At 32.9% G+C, this 18,067-nt stretch overlaps 2 protein-coding genes across 3 annotated transcripts; one reads left to right on the forward strand and one right to left on the reverse strand.

Annotated features, from left to right (window-relative positions):
• Positions 1-4,545: 4,545 nt before the first annotated feature.
• LOC133288476 (heterodimeric geranylgeranyl pyrophosphate synthase small subunit, chloroplastic-like) lies at positions 4,546-5,495 on the forward strand. The gene is made up of 2 exons (XM_061486231.1): positions 4,546-4,643; positions 4,746-5,495. The coding sequence occupies exons 1-2, from the start codon at positions 4,605-4,607 to the stop codon at positions 5,493-5,495; spliced, it is 789 nt and encodes a 262-aa protein (XP_061342215.1). The 5' UTR covers positions 4,546-4,604.
• A 5,796-nt stretch (positions 5,496-11,291) lies between these two features.
• LOC133288503 (protein S40-4-like) lies at positions 11,292-13,315 on the reverse strand. Of its 2 annotated transcripts, none has more exons than XM_061486281.1 (3): positions 13,179-13,315; positions 12,992-13,053; positions 11,292-12,754 (listed from the first exon to the last, which is right to left on the reverse strand). In XM_061486281.1, exon 3 carries the CDS (start codon positions 12,742-12,744, stop codon positions 12,133-12,135), a length of 612 nt encoding a protein of 203 aa, XP_061342265.1. In that variant the 5' UTR covers positions 12,745-12,754; positions 12,992-13,053; positions 13,179-13,315; the 3' UTR covers positions 11,292-12,132. The 2 variants fall into 2 exon arrangements, with proteins under 2 accessions (XP_061342265.1, XP_061342266.1); XM_061486282.1 differs by having other exon boundaries at positions 12,992-13,077.
• Between the last annotated feature and the right edge of the window lie 4,752 nt (positions 13,316-18,067).

Genomic DNA, 18,067 nt, shown 5'->3' on the forward strand with positions numbered 1-18,067 from the left:
TTTCAGATTCTCCCTTATCTTCGCTGTCCACATACTCCTCATCTTCATCCTCTTCATCCTCATCCAATTTTACCTGAGCAGGTGCATATGATCGTACAATTGTATCTTCTTGACCAGTCCAGTGCGCAGTGGTTGTATGCACCGGTAACGATGAAGACTGACCAGCATCAACTTCAACATATATCTCAATCATTTTTAATACTTTCCTTCCAACAAGCGCATCTGTGACGAACTCCACATCTTCATCATCATTGATATCATTACCAATGTAGTATATTGTATCCATATCCACTACAGTCTCTAACCTGACTATCATGCGGTGGATGGATTGGGTGCCTTCTAACCCCATTTTTTGGAGAATTCTCTCCTTCAGTTCATTCCTTCAAATCGGACACCGTTCAGACCTTCAAAATGCCTCCCATTGTAGTAAATAACTATAGGAACCATGTTTAGACTTGAACTCATCTTTCACACGAAATTTTGGGTCTAGGATTTAGGATTGGATCTTGGTTCGGATTTTTTAGCACAAAATGGGAACGTGGAGGTGTAATGCCAATGTCCTACCAAGATTAAGCTTTTTGAGATGATGAGATGAAAAATGTGTGATGTTGCAGAATAGGGATGTCAAGGGGGAGAGATTTGAGAAAAAAAAAACTTTAACTCGCAACAATGGCCAAAACCCATTGATATTGGGATTTCTGGCCGACATTTACCCGGGTATCACCCTCCCTACCCGGGTAAATAATTCAAGCAAATTCCCAAATTTAAGAACTATACCTGGGTATCACCCTCCCTACCCGGGTATGGTTGAATTTTCAAAAAAATACCCGGGTAGGCTTGATGGTCAACGGTCAAACAAGGGCAGATTGGTGTTATATTTTTTGTAGGGGTTAATTTTTCGAAATAGTTTCTGATCAAGGGAAATTTGGTAATTAATTATTAATAAAGGGCTACAGTGGTCAAAAAGCCTGTTTGTGTGCTAGAATTAAGTCAGTTTTTTAAAGGGGTGAATTATGTCACTATACCAGTAAGTATAGAGCTAAACTAATAGATGAGTCACTGTAAGTGGATTTCAGGCAAAAGCTGAGAATTAATGAGAAGGTGTATGGCAAGAGGGAGGGTATAGGGCAAGGTGACTGTTGTGGTTATATTCTGGCATAGTAACAGTGGGTGATTGATTGAATATGCAAGAAATACCTCCTTTATGATAGACGTGTAAATGAACCACACAGTCTATCAAGAGCTTATAATCTGACTTTCATCTAGTCAGATCTAACCTGATATATTTAATAAAATAGAACAAGCATGAGCTTTAAAAAAGCTCATTTTGAAAATAAATTATAGGCTTACTTTTATATAAGTTAAGTTTATATGTCCACATATATTATATTATTTATTTGAATTAAAATGAAATAAAATATTTAATAAAAACAATCATAATTAAAAATATTATATTACTTTATTTATTTTATCTAATTCTTATAAGTATTAAGAGCATGATCGGTTTAAATAGATTAATATGCCTAGGCCCAGATTTTTAATTTTTAAATATAAATCAGGTTAGGCTTATAATTAATTTGGGTTTAAATTTTTTCATACAATAGGAGATAGGTATCTTATGCTATAGACACATATTATGTGGGGCCCACATCTATTAAAAAAAAGATTATTATATGAAAATCGAAGTGTCACTGATAGGAGAGAACAACTCTCCTACAATATGAGAAAACGTTTTTCCAATTAACTTATATCATGCTAATAAGCCAAGTTAGACTCAAAATATTTTATGTAAATTTAATCTATTTAGGTTAAAGTCTAGTTTGATCCAATCCATTTATACCGATATTCAATGGTAATAAGAGATATTCATAGGTGAAAAAATTCCCTAATGATGAAAAATAAATAACCATAATCGATTTGCCCACGAGTCCCACAACACTAAGGGGGTGTTTGGTATCAAGCTTTTGTTTAGAATGATGGGGAAGTGAGGTGGGGAATGTTTTTTTATCTATGTTTGGTATAAGGTATCCTGATTTATTCCATGCAAAAAAATTCTCCAGTCAATCCATATTTACACCTAGCACCAGAAAAAAAGAATGCTCATTAACTTGTGGTATTTTTTTTAGCCCTTGTACTTTGATTGTGATTCAAACAAATTAAGACCATAATACCCTCGTGATATATATGCAGACGTAAATAGATACAACAGAGAAGCATAATTTAGTCATTTTACTTCAAAATCCCATCAATATTTTATCATCAAACAAACACAACATCAATAAAATTAACCCAACTTTTCTAGTATAATTTTGGCATACCAAACATTTATTCATAACTTATCTGGGTAAAAATGTTTACCATCATATTTTTAGAAGAAAAAAAAATCTCCTATACCAAACGCCTCTAAAATATGAGACAAACACCCCTTATGTGATGCATGAGGTGTGTGTGATGCGGGAATAAGATTTGGTGAATGTGGTGAGCTAACATGTTAAGTGGATCTAAAAACCTGGATGAAATATATTTAAATTAGCCCGAGTTCAACATAATATTTTGATCATATAAGTTTTATAGACTCAATTTGATTTGATGTTATTGCCACCGAACATGCAAGAGGGATACACTGAGGGAGGGAAATTACCTTCTTGTACAGAAAAAGACAAAAGTAAAAAGTAAATGTAATAAAAACAGAGGAAGATTATATTACAATTTTTTAGAATCATATCTTAATATCGTTGATTTTCGTCAATCAACGGTTATCATTTATCGTGAATTAATAATTAATTAATGAGTTTAATTTGCGAAAATTATAGTCGTTGATTGATGGAAATCAATAGTATTAATATATAGTTGTAAGAAGTGATAAAAAAAAAATTGTAAGTAGTCTTTCTTTTTTAAAAAAGAAGCTAAGTATAGTAACTCAATGGCCTCAGCAATAATTGCATTTGACATAGACTAAAAATGATGTTGATGTGGAACCCCGTAATGAAAACACCAGCAACGTTGCAGGGAAGGGGCCACCGTAGGAATCTTGGCCTAACTAGTTTCAGACAGGTCCATCCATGTTTAGTTTGAAATAATCAACAAGTGGGCAACGCTGGGATAAAAGCTCCTCATCTCATACAATCTTTCCCAAAGCGGGGATGGCTTTGCAATGTACGAATGACCAGCCTGGTGTATCTAACAAAGTAGTGGACGATGTTTTGTTGTTTGCTTTCCTTTCTATCCAAAAAAAAAAAAAAAACAAAGTAGTGGACGATATTACCAAGTATCTCAGACCTAGCAAAGATGACAACAGTTTTCCTAAGAATTTGGATGAGCAACGCAAAGAGAATATTCTAATCAGAAGCTTAAACTCAAAGTAATAAAATTACTATCCAAATTTATAGACTTAATTTTAATTTATTGACCTGATCTTTAATTACCTGCTTAACATCAATATCTTTAATAATAATTTAAACAAAAAAATAAATAAATTCAGACACTAACATTTCATGCGGATGTGAACAAATAGAAGTTTGGTACGTATGACAAGGGGAAAAAAAATTAAAATATTGTAATTTAAATAAATAATTATAAATTTATAGCTATTTTTATATTATTTATGAATATATTGTAATGTTTCACATCCAGATTGGTCATGCCTAAATTGGATATGACCTAAGTGGCATTCACGCTTGAGTGAGGCGTGCCTGATAATACCCAATCAAGGTGTAAGATCTTGTAATATATTCAGAAATAATATGAGAATAATTATATATTTGTAATTATTTACTTAAATTATAATATTTTAATTTTTTATCCTATAACAAGTGATTAGTATTGTTCTACTCGTGAAAATTTTGAATAGGTTATATTAAACTATGTGTTCAATTCTCATTTGCATTAAAAGTAAAAAAGCATATGATCCACGAGTTGTCCCATCCGTTGATTTATCAGTGCACAACTAACAGTTCAACAGCTTTTAACACGTGATATGTACACGTTGAAATGAATTCAAAATGTTTTTTAAAATTCAAAATGTGCGCGGGGTTAATTTTCCTTTATGTACAATCGTTTTCAAATCTATTCCCACTATTTGTTGTCATCGTAATATTTAGGGATTTGTATCTGTCATTCAATATGACATACACAACATTTTGTGGAACTTATATTTTTTGAAGAAAAAAAAAAATTATGACACACAAAATGAATATCTATAACATTACATAATCAAATTTTCCTACGAGATAACTCTTATAAAACCCTAATATCTAATATTAAGTCGTTACGAAGTATTAACATAACACAAATTGATTATATAATTCAAGTAAGTATTGCAAGTTCTAAGTAAAAAATATCAATCATGATTCACGAGCCTCCATTGCTTTCTCAAGTAACCTAATTTCTCCATCTAAATTCTAAAATAATAGTTTAATATAACCAGCCCTCTATCATTGAAGCCTCTATCATTGAAGCTACAGTTCTCAACTCTCTCTCTCTCGCCTATATAATTCATTCATTTCATACCACACCACCTGTACCTTCTTCCCAACTTTGACTCTGCTCTCTTCTTTTTCTTCTTCTTCTTCTTATTCTTGACTTTTAAGTTCAAGTTTTTCACCATGGTTGGAGCTGTTCTTATAAATGGTGGCAAGTCAACGGTTCGTCTTTCATGCATATCAAATAAAACCCATTCTCACTTACCTCTTAAGCCCACTGTGGTCAAAATAACCAATCGTAATTCCTATCGGGATTCCTTGCAGGCTGACATTGAAGCCCATCTCAAGCAGACCATTCCCATGAAAGAACCACTCGTGGTTTTCGAGCCCATGAACCACCTGGTTTTCGCCTCTCCCAGAACCACCGTGCCGGCTCTATGCCTCGCCGCCTGTGAGTTTGTCGGCGGCCAGCGCCACCAAGCCATGGCCGCGGCTTCAGCCTTGTTACTCTTGCAAGCAGCTACTTACACCCATGAGCACCTTCCACTAACAGACAAGCCCAGGCCCATGTTAGAGCCCGAGCCCGAGCCCATGATCCCTCGTGCGTTCAGTCCCGACATTCATCTTATGACCGGCGATGGTATTGTTCCGTTTGGATTTGAGCTCTTAGCAAGATCCGATGACCCGGCCCAAGGTAATTCGGAGCGGATCTTGCGCGTGATCATTGAGATCTCACGTTCGGTGGGTTCCGTTGGTGTGATAGACGCGCAGTACCGGAAAACCCAATCGGACGGCAGGGAGTGTCGGCACGTGGAAAGCATCAAGCGGGTTGTGGAAAAAAACGAAGGTGGGTTGCACGCGTGTGGGGCTGCATGTGGAGCTGTGTTAGGAAGTGGTAGTGAGGAGGACATTGAGAGATTGAGGAAATATGGGTTTTATGTGGGGATGATACAAGGAATGCTGCTAAATGGATTAAGGGAAGAAGTTGAAGAGGCCAGAAATCTGGCACTCATAGAATTGCAATTTTTCAAGGATAGAGACATTGATGCAATTTCTAGTTTCATTAATGTCTAAATCTTGATTGATTAATAAGAAAAGCAAATTAAGATTATCCCAACCCAACTCAAACCTAGTATATAGTTATTCAATTATTGCTCATATGCAGGGAGTAATGTTTTGCTCGCCCCCAATCAGTGGAAAAAACTTTGATTAGAGTGAATTTAAAATATATATTTTTGTCATGCTCTAATAAATAATATTTATTTGGAAACTTTGACCGAATTGATATAGTTTTAACAATGAAGATGGATCATGAAACATACTTCCTAACAAATCAAATTAAGCCTTAATACAACAATAACAACGATGTCTTATCCCAGGAGGGGGCGTTGACTACATGAATTATAATCCATTCCATTGAATTCTATCAAAAATAAAACTAACAACAAAACCATTTAAAGCAATGTTTTTTTTTATGATTTTTTGTAAAGTTTTCCGAGTCTTCCTCTACCCAGTTATGAACAAGAGAGGATCCAAATCCTCATATAATATAATACCCTTTGTATACCTTCCACAATCAAATCCAAGAGATCCACCAAATAAGTAGGCCATCACATTGGTTGGTATGGCAAGAGGGATATGTGTATCCGTTATTAACTCAAAATTCTTCAAGCTAGTGAAAGGAGAAGACTGACCATACCGTAGAGGATGAACCACAGAGAGAACCTAGGAAAAATCAAAGACAGACCAAAGAGTTAGTTCAAAGAACAGTAAGCAATCAACTATTAATTAATTCAATGGCCTTGGTCATTGGATCGACAAAGTAATATACTTACATGAATGATACGAGGTGATAAGGATACAAACTTTGCACTCCCTATCGCTTCAAACAATTTACTCATCTTAAGAGACAAATTAGTGGCCTTGGTGAATTCTTCGTTGGGCCGAAAATCGCCTAAATCAATATTCTCTCTCTCTACAAAGGAAAGTTTTCCCTTAATGGAAAAATCACAAAGATAATAGTTGTCACTATAGTTAAAAGATTGAATCTTTGGAGTAAAAAGCTCAATCGCAAAGCCTGATTCCTTTCGCATATTGGATATGGTCAAGTCCGTCAGTTGGGGAGCATGGATTTGAAACTTGTGAATATTGCCAACGTAAGAACAATCAAGTAGGGACAGACACCTCAAATTGGGACAACCGCTGAAAGGATCATTCTCTCCGACCTTATACTCGAACTTGCATTGAAAAAGATACAAGTGTTGTAGGGAAACATAATCAAACATTGCGCTGTTAGTTACTATGCCGGCCAGGTGGAGGGTAGTGAGGTAACGACAAACAGAGAGTTGAGGTAGATTCCAAATAAAGCATTTAGTAGTGATGCTCAGTTCCTGAATGTCCGTTGGTTTAACGTAGTCAATGATGGAATCTACGATGTGCACGTCATCAAGAACATCAAGAAGATCGTCGAACACAAGTTTAAGCATGTTGAGATTGGTGGAAGCGTCTCTGCTTTACAACACATGTTGCACGAAATATTGGAAGAGGACAGGATCATCGAAGGACGAGTTGAGGAAATTAAGGATGGGGAGGGAAGTCCAAAGGGACTTCCATCGCTTGCTCGGAACACTCGTTTGAACTGTTGTTTTTGCGTCCTAAAAAGAAAGTATGTGAATGATAATTTCATCTGGCAAGTTACTCAGTCTGTCCTCCTTCACTTTTCTCTTCTTCTTCTTCTATGTGTTTATGTTTTGTTGTGTTTCCACCCTCCAACTCTCTTCCTCAATCGAAGCCTTCATCTTCCCACAAAAGAATCAATAAACGCAAGAACCTCTTCTTTAATTTCTTTCTCTTTTTCAACCGTTTAATTAGAGCTTTTCTACTCCTTTCCTAATTTACAGTTGCTAGCTGTTCAAGTAGATATCTTGATTTCCTTGCCAAAACTACCCCTTTAATCCTAATTTCAATTTTTTTTTTTTGCCAATCTCATCAAAATCTTTCTAAATCTTTTATCAATTTTACATTATTTTGATATGATTTTCGAAATCTTTCCAAATTTAAAAATATTAAATTTATTATCAATATAACTGATTTGGTAATTGAATTTTTTTTCTTTTAATTTTCACCCAAAAAGTTTAATATTAGATATTATTTAGTAAATCATTTCATAATTATTTTTACATTTAATAAATGGGAAAGGTTAAGGTTATTCGTTAAATTTTTTGACAAAAAATATTTTCGTCGAAATTTTTAAGGAAACATATTTCCTTTGAAAATTTTCAACGGAACACGTTTCTTTCAAAAAAATTTGACAGAAAATATTTCAGTAAAAAATTTTGACGAAAAAAATATTCTGTCAATAATATTGCGCCGTATGAGCTTTTATGCATGATGGATACATTGCGCATTTCACAGGACCTATATGTTTTTGGGTCTATTATGGGCTTTAACCCTTTGTGGACCTATTGTAGTTTATCTAGATCAACACCATTAATGCAAAACTTAATATGATGTGATCTATTTTCACTTCTACATCTTTGCTTACCTACCCCTATTATTAAAAAAGAGAATTTTCAAAGACAGGGCAACTAGAGTTTAGGCAGATAATTTTTTTTTTGGTTTCCCAAGGTATACTCCAGCCGACAGCCGAAGACTAATCTTTTCGAGGCGGGAGATCACAACATTAAGTGGGTAAACCTCTCCCAACAAAGCCTTCTCCATACACACGGTCAGGAATCGAACCTCTATCAGCATGCTTGAGGAACCCAACTATCTACTAACTGTGCTGAGTCTGTAAGTTTGGAGAAATGAATTTGTAAATATCACGTCTAAAAAAAAAGTAATGGAGATACGTTATTATAATATTTACAAATGTTTGTTTGAACACTAACATTATATTACGTTTAATTAATTTTTTAACTCATTTAGTTTAGACTTTATACAAACAATTAATTCATCTAAATTTAAGTGAAATTTCAAACAACTTTGATAGAAATGATAATGTTACATCTTATACAAAATGATTGTTTGTAACTTAGATCGAATTAGTTGATTAATTGAAATTGACGGGAGGAACTGAGTCTCTTGAAAGTACACATGTCATTAAATTGAATATTTATTAGGATACAAAAAAAAATTGATTATTTATTTATAAATACATTAAAATAATTTTAAAGTGATAAAGCTATTGAAAATTTAATTATTTTTGAAAAACCAATTTAATGTTTAGAATAAATAAAAAACAAGGGGCGAGTCTTCAAGAGGTTGCATTAATCCAAAGGACACCAGTCTTCAACGTTTACGTGCTGGAATGTTTTGCCACAATTTTCTCAAAGATGTAGTTTGAAATATATCAGTTCATTGATTATTCAATTAGTTTTTTTTTTTTTTTTTATATAATTATTCAATTAGTTTGATTTAAGTATTGTTGGACTCGTTATAAAGGGGGACTCTTCTAAGATTATTTTTTCCATTATTAGGGTTCAAACTTGAGATTTTTTTTTTGGAAAATAAAACTCAAACTCAAGATATTTGATTAAGGAAAACACACTCAATTTTTTAAGAATTTGCTTGAGGGCATGGTTTGAACCCCTGACTCAAGCAAATCCTTGGGGTAATGTTTGGTAGAAAATTTATTTTGGGATTGATGGAAAAATGTAAGTGGATATTAAAAAATATCACGTTTGGTTCAGGTTTTTGAAAAAAATACTAGGCAAATAGGATAGATGGGGAAATGACTTTTGTGTTGATTTTTGGATGAAATTCACTGTTACAGAATACCACTTGAGATGTGGTATTTTGAGATAACTAGAGAAGTGAAAAAACAGATGTGAAGTTTCTCCCGAACATAGATTTTGCAAATTTAAATAAATTTCTCTGGTAATATTTCGGTCAATCAAACAATTTTTTTTACATTTTCCTACCAAACTCATTTTCCAACCATTTCCCTAGTAATTACATTTCTCTAGTATTCAAATTTTTTTTCCTCAACCAAATACTCCCTGAAAGTTTAGTTGTCAACTAATCTATCTTTGCGTGTTAACTCCTTATTACTCGAAACAATGGTTATCCGTCTATAACATGTAGTTTATTTCGAGAACCATTTAAACATTGAACCTAGTGGCCAAGAAGTTTTATACGTTCGATACTATCATACTACGATATTACTTTCTCAATTTTAATGGGCTAAATTTTTTTTTAGAGTCAATTATTATTATTTTAAATATCAATTAATATTTATAGTCGTAATAAACTCGATTAATCAAATTTTGAGTTCGTACCTCTTCATTATTTTCTAAAAATTGCGACTCTCGTGGTTTAAAGTCATTATTCTTTACACAAATCAAAAATCAGGAAAAAATATTTATCTTTTTAATAAAATAACTTATATCATTTCTCTCTCATGAAGATGTGAGACTCACACTTTTATATTTTTTTTTGTCTATTCTTACTTTTTTATTTATTTCTTCCTCTCACTTAAAATAACATAACTTTACATCTTTTTAAAATGATACACACTTTTTCCATCAAATCACGAAATCTAACAGAGTCCTGGATCAATAACTCTAGGATTGTTGAGCCTATTATTGTGCACAAGAGATAACTTTTTCTCTCCCAATTGTTTTCTTCCTTGAATGAATGCACCTTACGTTTTTTAAAAAAGTTTTTTTTTTTTGGGATTATAATAAAAAAAGGTCTTAATCAGTGTCTTTGCATTTAATAATTATTAGGCATTGAAGCAATGTGCTAAATTTGACTTTTAAAGGGCAAGAATGGTAATGAAAATGATTGGGAAAGTTAAATAGAGCATACTCTCCACGATGCTTCTATGAAATCAATCCTTCGTTTTACGGAGATCATAGAGACTAGACTACTACTGGGTGTTTCCCTCTCCTTTCTCACACGATCACCCCTCATTAGATGCTATACATTTTTCTTTTTTATAATTATTAAAGACATGAAGTTGGTGGAATGTCTCTGTCAATTTCCCACGTCATGATTTAATAATTTAACACAGGTAGATTGGACCTGTTGCATTGTTCATTCTTCAAGTTCAATGGGCTCTCGTGTGAGGAGGCGTATTGAGATATATAGTTCCACAATGATTGTATGTGTAACTAATGTAAAGTTTATAAGATCTTGGACACTCCTATTTTTTGAACTAATTTTTGGAGTGACGTATTTCAAAATTCTTTAAAGCGTTCATTCAGAGGTATGGTAATAGAGTTACGTTATTTTAGTATTTACAATTGCCTGTCTCTTCTAAATTGGACTGCCACTAAGTAGTATTTGAGTTTAATCAAGTTTATACTTCGTTTATTTAAAATTTTAAAATCATATAGCTTTAGACTTTAGATAGACAAACAAGTAATTATTCATCTAAACTACAAGTAAACTTTTATAGGGCTGACACATATTAACATAACATATTTGTAAAAGTTATATCAGTAATACTGATTTCCAGCTGCTGCAACGGTTATTCAATATTTCTATTGACTTTCCCTTAATTTTCTCACGCCTCTCCTAAAATAGGAAAAAGTCAATTTGATCTAGAATTATAATACTGGCCCAAAGATTATTATATAAGTCTGTATGACCAAGTTAAAGATCCATTATGATATTCAACCCAAAATCCCAAATAATAAAAAATGTGTAAGATATGCATACGTCATACTGTATGAATTTATCAGGAACTCAAAGGTGACCACCATCTTTCTTAGCAAATAAGTGAAATTAAGCCTCAACTTGATAGTCCATCACCTCTCTCAAGTGTGAGAACCTCATCAATAAACCAATCAGAAGATTTATCAACAGAACCACCATACAAAGGAGATTACATGAATTTACAAGCAAGTCATTTCACACACTATAAAAATAGAGATAACGACCTAAATATATTCATCTTTCTCATATATTCAATACTTAATCACTCAAACATAGATTTAAGCATCCGAGTGTCTTGCAGGTAGATAGGTACCCTCCCCCTTCAATTCCAGTCAGATTATTTTGTTGGGATACATCACCAACTCAAGATACCATCCCACTTGATGATCAACTCAACAATGTGTGATTAGATCCAATGGGAATTAACAACTCATTATATGGTTTTAATTCAATTATGTCTTCCACCACCAAGAATAATAGGAAGAATGGGAACAACAATAGCATTAAAAAAGGGGGGAAATTCATGCACGCTTAAAGATTTAGGGAGTAAAAACTTGGGCCATTTCTTAAGAATTGTCTCAAACTTTCTCAAGCAGGAAAAAAAAAAAAAGGCAAGAAAGGAAGGGGGAAGTAGGCCAGGGATGGAAGAGATTGATTTGTTGAAAGGGGAAAAATAAAAAACAGAAAAAGAAGAAGCCAAAACTCAAACAGGAAACATCACACACTGAAGAATTGGAAGTAAAACAAGGTTGTCCTTGTAAATAATTTATGGCTTTATGATTCACATCCATCATTGTGTTTGTATGGATGCTCTAAACAACATATTAGATCCCATGAATTTTGACATAATAGGAGGAGATTGAAATTTGTTGAGTTTGTCACAACCAATTTGATTCACTGTTTTTCATGCTAAATGGCTAAACGAATCTTTTATACCCCAAGCATGAACACAACCTCCATTATTAAGTAACCACTAACTACAAATCCATTATATATCACAAATGTGAAAGAACTACTACTAGTATATTACTATTGAAAGAGACCCCCTTCATCGTGATTCAAGAAAACCAGTTTTAGTGAGTACAGCAGTCCTCACTTTGTTAAGATCCCTACCTTTGAGGGTTCTCCCAACACCTTCTAAAACAGAAAATGAGGATATCTGACTCCTTGCAAGTCTTCTAGCAATAAATTCATGTGGAGGAAGCTTGGAATCATACTCATCACCTTCCTCTTCATTGTCATCACTATAACCACCATAATTGACAACACCATCACCATCATCTTCATCATCAAAAGAATGATGGAAATCATAATCATCAAACCTTGACACATTCTTGGGAGGCTTATTTTGGTTATTCCTATAAATCTTTGACCAATCAGGAATGTTGACAGGCGCAGATTGCTGAAGAACCTTGGCTTCATGAGAGGAACTAGCACTACTATTGCTACTGCTATCCCTTAGGATCATTCTTGCTGAAGTTGGAAGTGGCCTAGGGGCAGGAAGAGGAGAGAACTCCTTGTCTTTGGGTTTGTGAATTCCAGAACTATAATCAGGTCTGTTTTTGAGAACATCCCAAATTTCTTCTTCTTCAAAGTCTCCATCTCTCAAGGATTTCCATATCTCACTGTGCTGCCTAACTAGACTATATTTATCTTCCATCAATCACTTCCTACATATATAGCCCACATAACCCAGATAGATCAGGGTAAACTTTTCACAAGTGATTGAGTTAGAATTTTTCTTTTCTCCAAACTCAGATTAATTTTTCTACAATTTAAATACAAACTAAAAAAAATAAAAAAAATGGAGAAGAATTAGAAGTAAAAACAAATAAAAGAAAGTACATGAGCTGATTACACAATAGGATATTGAATATTTCATAAAGGATAAAAAGGAAAGGAACTACCTTTTTTACTGGAATCAGAAGCCTCAAACAACCCAACTTTATACTGATTCTAAAGTGGTTTTCTGGAATATGCCAAGCAAAATTGACTAGAAATTAGAGCAAAGTCAGTTTCAAATTTCAATTATGATACTAGAATTTGAATATGACTACGATCCTGCTATTTTCTGAGTCCAAAAGTTTTCCTTACCTCAATACGTTTGCAGAGATTTGGATGATGTCTGATGATAGTTTGTATAAAGAAACAGCACACACACACACACACACATACAGAGAAACTGAACGGCAGCAGCAAGTCCTCAAAGGGTAAGAATAAGACAGCCCTGAAACTTGTCCTTAGCGATCCCCTAAATGATGGGTCCCCATGTACTTAATAACTCTTGGTGAGTGAGAATAATTACTTCTGACTTACTGACTTTCATTAACTTTACCTGATAAGTACATAGGAATATTTAATGCAGAATACTGAGAATGTTGAGTTTCATGTGACATAGTGGATGCTTAGTGTTTTTCATTTTTTTTGGGATAACAAAAGTATCTTTTGTTAAGGTGTTCGTCACATTAGATTAACTGAATTAATTAAATTAATTTGGATATTTAATTCATTTTTTCTTCTCATTCATACTAAAAGCCTTACCTGATTCCAAAATCATTATCAAGTGTATTTGATTATGTATAATGTCCAACTTTGTCATCATAAAAATGTAAAAAGAATTAGATGTTAATAAAATATAATATCAACATTTAGAATTGATTGGATTACTATCTCAAACCATGGATGAGTAAATAACCATTATTTTACCTTGCAATAGTAAAAAATTTCAAAATTCTAGATAAAAAAAATAAAAAATGAATATACAAAACAGAGAAAAATATAACAATATACGCTTAAAAATTCTAAATGAGGAGTGCGGAGATGATGGTACAGCCATTCGGCCCATTCCCTCGTGAATGGACGGCTAACAGAGAGAGACTGGCTATTGTCAAGGAAACAGACAAAGAGTCCAAGTTTTCAACATAAGAATACAAAAGCTAGGAATTTTTGTAAAAAATTAATGCACACATGACACAAGTTACACAACCATTTTTGTTTTTTCTCCATCTCTCTTTTTGTTCTTTAATTTTTCTTTTCATGGTAATGGCATATCAAAGGAAGATATACCACTACTACCTAATAAAATAATTTTATAAATTTTTTATTTACAAACTCTTACAAATTACATTATGTCTGACTGATCATACTTTAATCAAGAGTGTATGACCAGTCATATTTAGTATAATTTGTAAAAAAAAATTGTAAACGCAATGATAAAACTAGCCCATTCATTGAGTTAAAGCCAACAAAATTTTAGGGAGAGCATAACACTAAATTTTATTTAGAAACTTAATCACAGTTATTTAATCATTAAAAAACGTGGCTAATTTTTGAATTTTAGCCCGGATCAAAGTCCCACCCTACCCTTAAGTGACTTTGTCACTGTATAAACAGATCTTCCCCCCACCCCCATAAATTATACCATCAAATAAAGAGAAAGAAAATTATCACATGAAAAACTCTATGCTCTGCCATAGAACGGCTCTGCGATTATTAAAAATAGGGAAATACGTAAGTTATGTAACATGATATAGAACAAATTTCCTGCTCACTCATTGATAAATGTGTAGATATTTCTTTTGTTTTTTTATTTTTCTTTTATTGTAGGGTCCACTAAAATCTGTTTGTGCAGGAAAATAAATTATTTTCCTGTTACATAACATATATATTCCCCTTAAAAATAAAATAAACTTGTGTTAATTAAAATCAAAGGAAATGCTTCCTGGAAGTTTCTAAGGTTGAGCAAATACATGCACCAAATGCCAAGCCACCAAGACAGAATTTTGTCAGAAAATTTGCGGTGTCTTAGCCCAATCAACACTTTTATTACTCTTCAGATTTATTTAGTGTGATTTTTAAGTAAGGAATCTGCAAAAATTTCCACCCTTGGAGCAGAATTTTCTCTCTAAAAAGCTGAAATCTCCAACTAAGTCATGCATAGCATTGGAGCGGCGGCTATAAAGTGAGTAGCATGGGACCAGGAAAACAAGGTTAACACTTTAAAAGTACAGTGAACTGATATTAGTGCATGTGTAAGCATAATTAAATAGTCGTGTATAGAATGATTTTCATTTTATATTTGTGTAATTAGAAGTGGAAAGTTTTTCTTTTATGATCATAAGCTTTAAATATGTAACAGTAATATGATTGAAACTGACAGCAGTGTCACCTAATCAGGAAAAAGGATCAATAACTTCGACCCATGTAGCCCTTCTTTCGTGCATTGTTTTTGTCTAATGTGCATCGCAGAATGTGTAGATACTATTGAAAGATGTGCAATTTTGCACTATACAGTTAAATACTCGCAATTATACTTGGTCTGGGACCACAGTAAGGTAGCAATTATACTCGGATTGTGTTTCCTGCTTCTTCATCACAGGTTGTTCTTTACTGTTTCATCATTGATTAAGTTGAAATAGTACCTTATTAATTGATTCATGTGCTTAGTAATTATTAGATTAATTTCATATTAAAAATGTATGTTAAAAGTGTCGGCAACATTCTTCTCTAAGTATACATTCATGAAGAATTGCATATGTATTCAAAATTAGAATAAATGCAATTCCCCTGGAGAGGTCATTACAAATGAAGTTTATGGAGATGGCAAGGTAACTGCCATGCGCATTAATTAACCGGCCAAAAGTTCACATAATTAACGATGGAGATATAGGTCAAATCATACGAATCGAGGAGGCTAGATTTGTTTCAGGTGTATTGTTTTCAACGCAGTCAATTTTGGCTGGGACGGTAATCATCTACACACGGTGAACTGAACTAGTCACTATCATTTTTTATAGCACTTATAGGATTTTTTATTTATTTTTGTTATTGGTGAGACTGAGACATGTATTTCATTTTATGTATGGAACAACGAACAAGTGTGGGATATAGAAAGCACGAAGAAAAGTTAAGATTCTTTCACTACATGCATGAACAAAGCATTTATCAATTCTGAATTGATTATCTCATTTGTCATGGACAGGAATCCTCTCTGAAGTTCTAAAACGAACTGTACCGTGTTCGTTTTATTGTTCGATGCCTGGTAATTTTAAAACCAAATTTTGCTTCGGTGATTTATCATAAAAGAAAATTATTTTATTTTCTCAGATCGTGTACAGTTTAAGAAAAACATCAAAGGATTATTAAATCAGGATTTTTCTTTGGTTCCATCAAATCGGAAATTTTAATAACGAAGAATAAGGTAAAACGATAAAAATGAGCACATTGAAAAATAGAATAATGAAGCAATTATTTTAATCCACAATTTTCAATTTTAAAGTTAAATTCCCGAGACAAGACAACTATTTCAGCAGTGCAAATGCTGGTCCTAATACATAAACAAAAACAATCATTTAGCTAAGAAAATGCATAAACAATCATAAGCCTGTGGGGCCTAGTACCACAAAAAATAAAAATTACATTTCAATTACAAAACCAATCACGTAAAATGAAAAAATGTATGAAACATAATAATGCGCTTTGATAGAAACTAGAAGGCTGGGAATGGTTTGCAGTAGGGCAGTTAGATGGTTTTAGCATTGAGCCGAGGGATCGTGTCCGGTCCAACAATGAATTGAACCGGATGACGGTGGAAGGACGAAGCGACCAAAACCTGCATTGATTGGAATGTGGTTGCGAGGAAGAGGACTGGTGGGTTATGGAGGTCGATTTTAATAGGTTTATGTCATTGAATATCGTTGGTGTTTTTTTTTTTGTCAGATACTTTTATTTGCAGGTAGATCTTGCATATATATATATATATATATATATATATATATATATATATATATATATATATATATATTTTAAGATATTCTAATCTGTTTATCGTTTCGCGACTAGTCTGATTCTGAACGAGTTCTGAAATTAAAGCTTTAAAACCCCTCTTGAAGATGGTATTAGAAATGATCGAACACATTCCGTCTACTCAATTTTCTAGAGTTAACTTATCGTTTGGTAAAGATTGAATATTTTAATCAGGGTGGTATTCTTCCTTATGTCATCCACAACTCATCATGTTCCTCAGATATGTTTTAGAAGTTGAATCATGAGAAAGTTCAAGTTTAATTATCCGTGATTTTGTTTTTCCCATCATGGTTAATATTGTATGTATAATACTCACTAATGATTATCAGAAGGGACACATTCTTGTTAGCAGTGTTTTCAAGGAAATAAAATTGCTCGCTCAGATGCATGTGTTTCTTTACAGCCCTGTCTCGGTGGCTTTAACATGGGCGTTAGACATGGATTGTGCTAGGAAATTTGCTTTCCCTAATTTAGAAGCCAACTACATAGGAAATTTTTAGGTGCTCTTTGTCAGCAGAAACAAGCAATCTTGTTACCTTTCGTTATTATGTATCCTAGAATCAATTTGAAAATGTAAAAAAATGTTCAAATATTTTTATTAACAATTCAATGTAAAGAAACAATTTTGATTTTGAAAATTAATTCAGTTTTTCCTTAAAATGAAATATTCAGGCATAGGTTTTTATTCAATTTCTCTCCAAAACACGAAACTCATTCTTGAAATCAATATTAGAAGTATGGCTTTAATGTCTCTGCACAGTGAATTAGATAAGTTATTTACATTCACTCCTAACATAACGTCGTTTTGGATTGAAAGATTAAAAAATTATAATAAGAAATACTATTATAACTCTTAAATAAATTATAATTATAAAAATATCTTAATTTTCATCCCATTCCAAAACGACGTCGTTTTGGGCTCAATGTAGATAACTTATCTATATTGACCGTAGAAAAAGCGAACCATATAAATATTAAATAAAAAAACTAATTTGTTTGCATTTTTATTAAGGAAAAAATGTTTATCCTTTTAAATGACATAACTTATATTCTTTTATTCTCAGAAAGAGGTGGGACCCACACCTTTATATTTTTTTGTCCACTCTCCCTCTTCTTTTATCTATCTTTTTCTCTCACTTAAAATGACATAACTTTATATCATTTAAAATGATACACAA

The sequence above is a fragment of the Gastrolobium bilobum genome, unplaced genomic scaffold, assembly GCF_033153095.1.
Source record: "Gastrolobium bilobum isolate Gb01-03AN ecotype WA unplaced genomic scaffold, APGP_CSIRO_Gbil_v1 utg2184, whole genome shotgun sequence".
Lineage (NCBI taxonomy): Eukaryota > Viridiplantae > Streptophyta > Magnoliopsida > Fabales > Fabaceae > Gastrolobium > Gastrolobium bilobum.